Source organism: Daucus carota, chromosome 7 (assembly GCF_001625215.2).
Source record: "Daucus carota subsp. sativus chromosome 7, DH1 v3.0, whole genome shotgun sequence".
NCBI classification, from domain to species: Eukaryota; Viridiplantae; Streptophyta; class Magnoliopsida; order Apiales; family Apiaceae; genus Daucus; species Daucus carota.
Window position 1 is genome coordinate 8291564 of NC_030387.2, and position 10767 is coordinate 8302330.

The following is a 10767-nucleotide window of genomic DNA, read 5'->3' on the forward strand; positions in this document are numbered from 1 at the left end:
ATTAAATTTAATTAGTTGCCTGCATTGTTTTTTTTAACAAATTGAGTGATGAAAAATGTATTTAAACATGTTTCCCCGCAACTCAAAATCACAGTCATCTGATCATTTGACACAAATCCCCATGGCGGCGGCTGCGGCATCATCGCTAACACCTCCGCCGGAGGTGCCTATGAAATTACACGTGCTTAACCGGAATAAACTTATCAATGCTCTCCGAGACCAGCTCTCCGCCTCCTCGCGTCCTCATCTTGGTTTCGTTCTTCTCCAGGTCTATATTTATTCTCATCCCCTAATACTATACTCTAATTTCATATTAATTCTAATTTCACTCGAATTCATCAAATCAGGGCGGCGAGGAACAGACTCGCTACTGCACTGATCATGCCGAACTCTTTAGGTACTGCCACTCACTTATCCATTAATTCATTCCACACTGATTATATTATTATTATCAATATTTTGTTACTGTATCTTCTATACAGGTCATCTGAAGTGTTTGATTCATTTTTTAACATAGTTTTGATGTTTATACGTGCTGCTTCTGATTCCGATATTAGAAACACACAATCCATGTGCTAATCATACCTGCATCGTGATTTATTTTGTATTTTTTTGTCCCAAAATAATAATGGTTTTGAATTTTTGCACGTAATTTGAGGTGAAAAATATATTATTTTTAAAATTTTCATTTCTGAATAAAAATATAGATGTTATAAATTCATTCAGAGCAAGTCCAATGCTAGATGCTATATATCTATTGCTATTGCTATAATATAGCATCAAAAAGTGTTTTTTGGTGTTAAAATAGAACTTGCACTCCAATGCTAAGTTCTATAACTAGTTTCAAATTTAACCAACTCATTAACTTTTACCTAACTTTTATATAGAACCAACTCATTGACTTTTACCTAACTCATTAACTCATTAACTAGTTTCCAATTTCTAGCTATTAATGATGTGGCAACATGGATGGATCCATCCTTGGTTTCAAATATAGAACCAAAGATGCATCTATGCATGGATGCATCCAAATATAGCACCCCTTTGGAGTTGAGTTTTTTTACTTTTGATGCTATAATATAGCAATAGAACCAAGTATAGCATTGCATTGGAGTTGCTCTCAGAAAAATGAAATTTGAAAAATAATGTGTAGAGATACTCCCTCTTGACAGGTTGTTTACGTTCACTGTTTGCACGTATTTTGAGGTTCCTATAAAGTATAGTTTCATAACGTCTTTTTAATTTCTTTTTTAAATAAAAGTTTAAACTTCAAACTTTTATTTCGGGATTTTTTTAAAAAGAAATATTATGAAGCTATACTTTATAGGAGCCTCAAAATGTATGCCAAAAAGTAACGTAAAGAACCTACTGTGACAGTGACAGAGGGAGTATATTTTTTTTGCACCTCTATTTGCAGGCAAAAAGTCAAAGCCGACTACTATTTTGCGACAATGTAGTATCATAGAGTGTCTTGCATATACAGATTTGCAAAGAATTTATGACATAGTTACTTACGGTGGCCTCATTTTGACAGACAGGAGAGTTATTTTGCATATTTGTTTGGAGTGCAGGAGCCTGGTTTCTATGGAGCCATTGTAAGCTAGTCTATAACTCTTTAGTTATCTATTACCTCATGTTTTTGGTTACTTCATAATATATACTCTTGAACTTTTTTTAAGGGAGGAAAGCTGTTTATTTATTCATGTATCTTGAGTTTTTTTAGGAAGGAAGCAAGTGAAAGGGAGTGAAATTGTTATAAACTATTATCCCAAAACTTTCACTCCAAAACTTGGATGATGAGGACAGAAAATGGTCAATTTGAAGGAAAAAAAGATTTTTATTTACCAGTATACCCTTGCTAACTATATTTTAACTTTTTAAAAATATAAGATTGTAGTTTAATACTGGATTTCATGTATTCCTTCTAACTCGGGATCACGTTAATGAAAGTAGTTGTAACTCGGGAGCAAGTTGATGAAACTTATTGCATTTCAGTTCACATACTTCCTCTTGCATCCCTCTACTTTCCACCCTAAAAAAACTCAGGAACAGGCTATGCTAGTCTTACCTAGAATTAAAACAAAGAACAAACTTTACATGTGCCACCACTCTCACATTTAATTTGACACATGTCATTCTCTTAAATCTTTTAATGTACACATGTCATCTCTCCCTTTAAAGTTTGGTTTTAAGTTTCCACTAACTCTCTCACCAGTCACCAACCACTAATTTCTCTACCTCATATTACTATAGATCCAACTAAAACTCTCTCCCCCTTTTGTATATCAACTTCTATTAGCAGCTGATGTATTTTTCACGTCTTTCCTTATATTTTTTTGTTGATATGTATTTGTATATTTGTGATGTAAACTTCTATTAGATTAAATTTATGAATGTGTTTCATATTAGAATTATGATATGTAATGTAATTTGTTTTATTAAAGTTGAGAGTTTGTCATATAATTTTTGTTTTAATATATTCTCTTTCAAACATTTGATGAAAATAATTATGTGATGTTACGTATGTATTGTGATATAATTGCCTAGTTCTTTTTCAACATGTTATTTTTGAATTTTTTATTACAATAATTTTGTGATATTAACTATTTATTATGTTAGGATGAAATTTAGCTTTTTAATTTATTATTGTGCATAATATTATTTTTGTTTGGTATGTTGTTTAAGAAAATATTAGGTAAAAGTAATTTTGTAGCAGGATTTATATGATTCTAGAATAAAATTAGTAGGCAAAATTTGTTTTGGATTTAAAAAAGGAATTATAAACATTTAAGCATATATCAGTTGACTTATAAGATAGAGAAGAATTCCTTTTTAATCTAACGACACTTATTTTTCCTATATATAATCCACCAGATGATAAGCTTTTGTTGGACTAAGACCATGAAACCAAATCATCCTCCTTATCCTTATTATATATAAGGATATGATATATGTTTATACGAATTCTGTTAAAATAAAATAAATATATTATAACCGGGGCCTGGGAACTAAACTAGTGATTTTAATATTGCCAGACTTCCATACTGTATTACTATTTGATTTCTGAAGAATGTCTTTTCACCCATCTGTTATATATTTTATGTGAAGTGTTGCACTTCACCAGGTTGTATTTTAACACATTGTAATATTTTGAAAATGGTTTGTGAACCTTTCTTAGGAAATACTTCACCTAATGTTGATCCCTTTGACATTTTTTAATCCTTTGAGGAAGAGACATCAAAGTTTTTTTTCGATGCTTGGTTCCTAATCATTTCCTGTAACTTTTTTATAGATGAAATGTTTGATAATGGGTACTACCTTACATATATCTCCTTATCAAAATTCTGTAAAGTTTAGAGTGATCTAATAAGTTACCATCCTTTTCTCCTGTTTTTCATGATCCTAAAGGATATTGCAACGGGGAAATCATTTCTTTTTGCTCCTAGGCTACCTACTGAATATGCTGTATGGCTGGGAGAAATAAAGCCATTATCCTACTTCATGGTGAGCATCTGATGGTTATACATTTCATTTTTAAAAATGTGACTGGGCGGAGCTGGCTTTTCATTTGACGAGTTGATTTCTATACACTTACTTGGCAGGAAAGGTACATGGTTGATTCAGCATTTTATACTGACGAGATTGTAACAATCCTGCACAATCAGTCCCAGGGTGTTGCGCAACCCTTATTGTTTCTTTTACATGGTCTCAACACTGATAGTAATAATTATTCGAAACCAGCAGAATTTGGGGTACGTGGAGGCTTATTTATAGGTTCTTACTTTCTTATTGCTGGAGTATTTTGGTCTTTCGGCTATTAGATAAAAATTTTCTTGCATCTGTATAGGGAATTGAGAAGTTTGAAATTGATCGTAACACCTTACATCCTATTTTGACCGAATGTCGTGTATTGAAAACAAACCTGGAGCTTGCAGTCATCCAATATGCTAATGATATAAGCTCTGAAGCTCATGTTGAGGTACCCTATTATATAAAGTAATGATCAGAAGGCATTAATTCATTTATCTTAGTTTGTATTCAATGTACTTGTTAAGCTTATCTTTGTTCACCTTGTCACAAATGCAATTTGGTTACTGTTAGTCGAAGTAAGCAATTACTGCTTATGGATACACCAAGCGTTTCCGATTTTGGGAGTAACTGTATGCTTTTCATTTGGGGTTATTGGATATGTTTACTATAACTACATCACATATTTGTAGGTGATGAAAAATGTAAAAGCTGGTATGAAGGAGTATCAGCTGGAAAGCATATTTCTTCACCACACCTACATGTATGGAGGCTGTAGGCATTGTTCATACACATGTATTTGTGCTACTGGTGGAAACAGGTAAAGAAGTCATTCTTAGAGGTTAATCTCATATTTTAGCAGCCCTCTTCTCTCTTATTTTAATGTCAGATATATATACACACTAGCTTATATTGCATGGATAATTTTCAATATTTGTTGTTTATTTATATCTGAAATTTATTTTTTTTGTTTATATTTAACTTTGTGTAAAGAGATGCATTTGTGTTAGAATTTTATGTTTCATATTTAATATTAGGCTTGTAGATGTACTTGAAATAATATGTTTTTATTAGGCCCATCAATATAATTTTTTATTGGTTATGCCTGTCAAAACATATGAAATGAAATAAGTCAAAGAGATGTTTTTATATTTTAAGTATAAGCCAGACAATATATGATTTACTTGATTAACTGATATGGGTTTTTATGAGAAATATAGTTTCTATAGGGATTAAGACTCAACACTGTAGTGCAACTTAAGGTGCTAGAAACAAATTTGGTTATCAAAATGTTAACTTAAAGAAAGTCAGTAAATGAAAACTTAAATTACATATCCATCGGGGTTACCTTGAAGAGTTTAATTGTCATCTGACTACAGAACTATGTGCAAGTATGACTTTGGTTATCCTCTCTTGTATTCCTTGTGGATTGTGGTGTGCATGTAGATCGTTTTGATACTTTGGATTTGAGAACAAGTTGCTTTTAATAAATGAAGTTTTACCTGATTTATGCTTGGTAATCACATATAAGTTTTAGACGTGACTCATGAATTATCTCAACATAGCCCCAAATAATGTTTTTTTTCCTTGTTTACAAGTTGAGCAGAGTCTGTAGATTTACTGATATAGGTTTGATGAAATACTTCTTTTTTTTAATATGGTGTGCAACTAAGAAATATTAAGTTCCATCTACAATAATGAAAAGCTGATTGTTTTGATATTCATTTACCAGTGCTGTACTTCACTATGGTCACGCAGCATCTCCTAATGACAGGGTATGTCATTGCAAAAGCTTTATCCTCTTACTTTTACACAGTCTTATTCGGTAATATGCATCGGAGACATTTTTAATATATGTTTTGTTTCCAGTCTAATTATGCTTATTGTTTGCCCTGAAATTGTGTTTAAAGGGTGGCAAATCTTTAGGAAGATTGGGTCTCTTAATGAATTGAACAAATTGTAATATGTATATCAAACTACTAATCAAGCTTTTTAGTTCTTAATAAAATTTTAGTGAGAAGGCTCACTGCATTCACATTCAATGACAGACATGGAACCAATTTAAAGGAAAAATATAAAGTATTTGTATATCATAGGTCTTCTGAATTCAATCAATTAATGTTGTACAAGTGACTTCTAGCATTTAAAATTATCTAAGCCTCTCTATGTCATGTCTGATGATTTGGTAACCGTTACTGGTGATGATACTCATCTCTTGCTTGTTGACTATTACTCTTGTTTTATTTATCACAAATGATTGGGGTAATAATATGATTAATTATGTCATGGCAAGCTTCTGCAACAATGTTGCAGTCTGCAGATTTTTCATTCTTTAAAATAATTGGCCTCTTGGAAGTAGGATATTTCAGGCATTTGTTTTTCAGATGTATAGTGAAGCTTGATATTTTCTTCAGTGTACTTGTTGCATTATAATTTATAAACTTGGTGTAGTGAATAAATGTGTGGTGATAATTATGGTCAGTTTCTTACTTTGTGACTGAATATTTATCACCTATTTTAATTTAAGTGTTTTAATCCGTTGGGTGGTATAATTTGAACATGCTTCATATATGCTAAAATGTCTTTACAGGCTTTCGAGGATGGAGACATGGCATTGTTAGACATGGGAGCTGAATTTAAGTTTTATGGCTCTGACATTACTTGTTCTTTCCCAGTGAGTATGAGTTTGTAGCATATGGTGAATAATCTGTATTTAACCTATATATGCATAGATATGCTTACTGCACTTTTGTCTTCCCCCTACTAATTTGTATGCCAATTTTATAGTCTGTAAGATATGTCTTTTTGGTAGCATGTGTAGGTTACACACGCGTACCTTACAGATTCCTCATGACTTCATAGATTACCAGCATTTAGGCACTTGGCTGCAAATAGTCACCAACTCATGGCATTGCCCTTGTTAGTATACAGTTTTGGGGTTGCTATTTGTATCCGAAAAGTATCATCCTCGGTGCTTTAAGTGTATGATTTTCCTTATTAATTCTTAATATATATTTTCTGATGGTTAAGGCGGAGAATGGGACATGTCTGTTTCTTATGGGTTTCAGAAACTTTCTTGAGCATGAATACTTCTGTTACTGTTTATATGGTTTGATTAGCTACTTGCCAGACTTGAGTTGATCTATATAGATGCATTTCAGTATAAATGAATGTTAGTAGGTACTATTATACAACTGTTACATGGTAGTCTGAAAGGTTTCCTTCTCTAAATTTTTATCACATTTGCAGGTAAATGGGAAATTTACAAATGATCAACGCCTAATCTATCAAGTGAGTGTTTGAATTTATGTGCTAATTTCATGAGTCTTTTACACGAGTCTTTTACATGTAATTGTTGTTTGTTCAGGCGGTCCTGGATGCTCACGATGCAGTTATATCAAGTATGAAACCTGGAGTAAGCTGGGTAGATATGCACAAGTAAGACAAATTGAACATATGTATAGATTCTTTTAACTTCAAGACTTCATTTTGTCTCTACTGCTTTGTTAAGTGCTATTCCTTCACAATTACAGACTGGCAGAGAAAGTCATTCTAGAATCCCTGAAGAAAGGAGGTCTCCTTGCTGGGTATCTTGTTTTTTTAGATATGCAGTTCTTTTACCTGTTGCAGATTTTCTTATTTTTAAGTATTCTACCCACGCGGGATTTTGATTACCAGTGATGTTCATGATATGATGGCGGAGAGAGTGGGTGCTGTTTTTATGCCTCACGGCCTGGGCCACCTCTTAGGAATAGATACTCATGACCCTGGAGGCTACTTAAAGGTTCTTGTGACTAATCATTTGTCTCTTTTCTGGCTGTTATTATGTGTTTGTTAATTGTTATAATCTTTAATATACATAATCTCAATATTACTGATCTGTCACTCGTACTTTACTCGTTATAATTTCTGTTGTCCAGGGAGCAGAGAGACCCAAAGAACCTGGATTAAAGTCTTTACGTACAAGTAGAGAACTTTTGGAGGGGATGGTATGTAACTTTATTGATCCTTCATCATACCATCATGACCAGGCAATTATATCTTGGGGTTAATTTTCAAATAGATCACCTTTTTCGTTTGAACATATCAAGTGGGTCACTAACAAATTTTTAGTCTCATTTGCATCACTAATTTAAAATAAATGTACATCTTTCTTACCACTTCGCTTTTTCTAACCAAACATGGACTCGTCTTCCTTCTCCAATTGAATTCAACCTCTATTTGTGTAAATTTCTCTGCTATAATCTTTGGGTTTTTATTTTGTTATTTATCATCACATTGTCTTGTGTATAAGTTCACGTCAAGTCCCAATCAAATTTATGTCATATAATTTAAGAAAAAACATTTAATTAATGTAACTTCGCAAAAATTTATCAAGATGTAATTTAATTTGAAATGAGTGGTTCAAATGGGACCAAAAATTTGTCAGTGATCCACTTGCTACATTGAAAGGAAGCAAGTGGCCTAATTGATAATTAACCCTTATATCTTGTAAAATTGGACTTACTCAATTCAGGGTTAATTAAGTTATAATAACCACATGCGTGTTCCTTTAAATGAACATGTGCTCCTTTAAATGAACATTTTAACGACCATTCTAAAATTTTATGTAACCACATTTTGGTACTAATTACATGCATCACTTCAGCAGCATAACTGTTTCATTATTTGTTTTAAGCAACTCGTCAAAATTTGGCAGTGAGCAACTGAAGCTAAATATTATGAAATTTATAACCTTCCAAATCAACATTTTATGTGTGCCATCTAAGACAGAGGTGGTCAACATGATGTAATTAGTCATTGCTTGTTCTGTCACTAAAGTTCTTGTTTGATCAATAGAGCGACTGATCAAGCAGTGCAGACCAAGTGTCAATGCAAACTTGCTCGCTTTGAATTTTTGCATGCTATATCGCCTGTATATAATACATACATACATAGGGGGTGAGATCCTGGGAGAACTCTATTTTTGGAGGGAACTAGAGAACTCTTATCAGCTGTTGATTAAAAACATGATCAGATGGTCAGAATCTTTTTATGTATAAAATATTAAACTAGAAGGGCAGTATGGGAAACTTGAAATAGAAGATATATGAAGATTTATTTCCATATCTTAAAACACCAATAAAGAAAGTAATTAGTGTCAATTAATATAACATATTCCTGGCATGCTTTTATCGTCCATATTACCATATATCAAACTATTAGATTAGATTATAAAATTCATATTTCAAATTCATGTTAACGTATCGTAATCTTTACCTTGCTCTTTGTTAGATTTGTACAGTATATTAGTTTAATATTATATATTTTTAAATTATATAGAAGTTATACTTTCATATTATAATGATGATGCATGCTCTTTTAAATATTCTTTCATTAGTTATAATTTTATCATTAAATCATATCAAAAGGGTAAAAGAAATTGGACTTATTCTGTAAGATATTGATAAGAATGCCATTGTAATTTATTATTAAAGATTTAGGTGTTTTTATAATTAATCAATGGTCTATAGGAGTTCTCTTTGTTCCTGTTGATAATATAGTTCTCCCCGGAACCATACACATATTTCTTAATTCGGCTTTATTTATAGTTGACCCCAAGGCAGTCCAATAAATACATATTCTTGTCCAGGTGGTAACAGTGGAGCCTGGTTGCTACTTCATTGATGCTCTATTAGTTCCTGCAATGAAAAGCCCAAACACTTCTAAATTCTTCAGTTCGGAGATCAACAGGTTTAGAGGTTTTGGTGGAGTTAGAATTGAAAGCGACGTGGTAATCTTCACTCTAACTTACTTCACTTTTAGCATGTAAGAGCATCTCCAAGAGGCTCTCTATATAAGTTCTTAAGTAGAAAAATAAAAAACTTGGTTTAAATAGAGTTCCAAGAGATTCTTAGGTTGTGTTCACTTGGATGGAATGGAATAAGGGGGGAATGGAATGAAAAATTATATAGAAGTTTTAGGTATGAGATACTAATAACAAAATATGAATGTTTTTGAATTTCTTGTGAGAAAGATTGTAAAGAAACATGATGTAGAAATGGAATGAGTATTTCTTCCAAAACATATGGGCTAGAATTATAGTTAAAATAGTAGTTATGGAATGATTGAAGGAATGAAAATTATATACATTTTCTTTGATCAACACCATTTTAGAGTACAAAATTCATTCCATTCTCCCTCCATTCCATTCACTCCAAGTGAACACAACCTTAAAGGTTCTTTCTTAAACTTATGAGCCTCTTCTCTCTCCTATCGTTTAGGAGCCTCTACATGACTCAAAACTAATTTTTATTGATAAAAATTTCATTTCCTCCTATTCATCCACCATTCTTCTCTCGCTTCTAGTTCACTTATTAATAAAATATGAAATAGTGACTATAAAGCGTATTGTTAGAGTTGACACTATTAAAAATGTATTAACTTGATAAAAGCTATATATTTTATATTATATATTCAAGAGTCAACTACGAGACTCTCGGAGATTCTCTAATCTTTAAAATATGAGCCCTCCATGTTTGTAGCATATAGTAAATTAATTTCCAGCTTAGTGAGGTTTTGCTCTTATTTTTGCAGTATGTTAACGACCATGGATGCTTGAACATGACTAAATGTCCCAGGGAGATAAGTGAAATTGAAGCTGTGATGGCAGGTGGTCACTGGCCAATTAAGAAGTCCATTTATTTTGAATGAAGTTTGTTAACTTTCTTAATGCTGTTATTGTCACTATTATATTGATATATTTCTTCAAAATAATACAAGAACTCGAATTCTATGGGGAGACATAGCTTGTGCTGCGGGAGTGGGACAGAGGTATCGCACCACAACACTGTGGTTTAGAAACTGCTGTTAAATTGTTTTGCTTTTGACCTAAACTAGTACTCTTGTAGAAGTATGAGCAATAAGTGGCATCCGAAACTGGAACTACAATAAATTTGGCATAAAAATGCTTTTCAACTGTCTTCAAGTTGGGACATTTTTTCAGAGACTCCAAGAGTCACAAGAATGTGTAGACTCACGTTTTCAATAATTTAAGATAGTATAAGGTAACTTTAGCAATACTTTCTATGGATATTATAATTTTTTTTATTTTTGAAATGTAATATTCTTGAGAAGGGAGTTCTCTTGACTCTGGTTCAACTTTCAAGTGAAAAACATGCAAAAATGTAGTATAACATAGATTAAACAAACATGAAAAGATAGACTTTTCTTATTGGAATTAAAACAGTAAAATAGGAA

At 32.2% G+C, this 10767-nt stretch overlaps 1 protein-coding gene across 1 annotated transcript; it reads left to right on the forward strand.

The window, feature by feature from the left end:
* Positions 1 to 76: 76 nt before the first annotated feature.
* LOC108193193 (uncharacterized) lies at positions 77 to 10490 on the forward strand. Its single transcript, XM_017359750.2, has 16 exons — positions 77 to 268; positions 348 to 397; positions 1535 to 1595; positions 3409 to 3504; positions 3603 to 3752; positions 3848 to 3979; positions 4221 to 4348; positions 5261 to 5303; positions 6119 to 6202; positions 6778 to 6819; positions 6896 to 6966; positions 7062 to 7115; positions 7207 to 7312; positions 7449 to 7517; positions 9161 to 9301; positions 10105 to 10490. The coding sequence occupies exons 1-16, from the start codon at positions 122 to 124 to the stop codon at positions 10219 to 10221; spliced, it is 1491 nt and encodes a 496-aa protein (XP_017215239.2). The 5' UTR covers positions 77 to 121; the 3' UTR covers positions 10222 to 10490.
* The last annotated feature ends 277 nt before the right edge of the window (positions 10491 to 10767 follow it).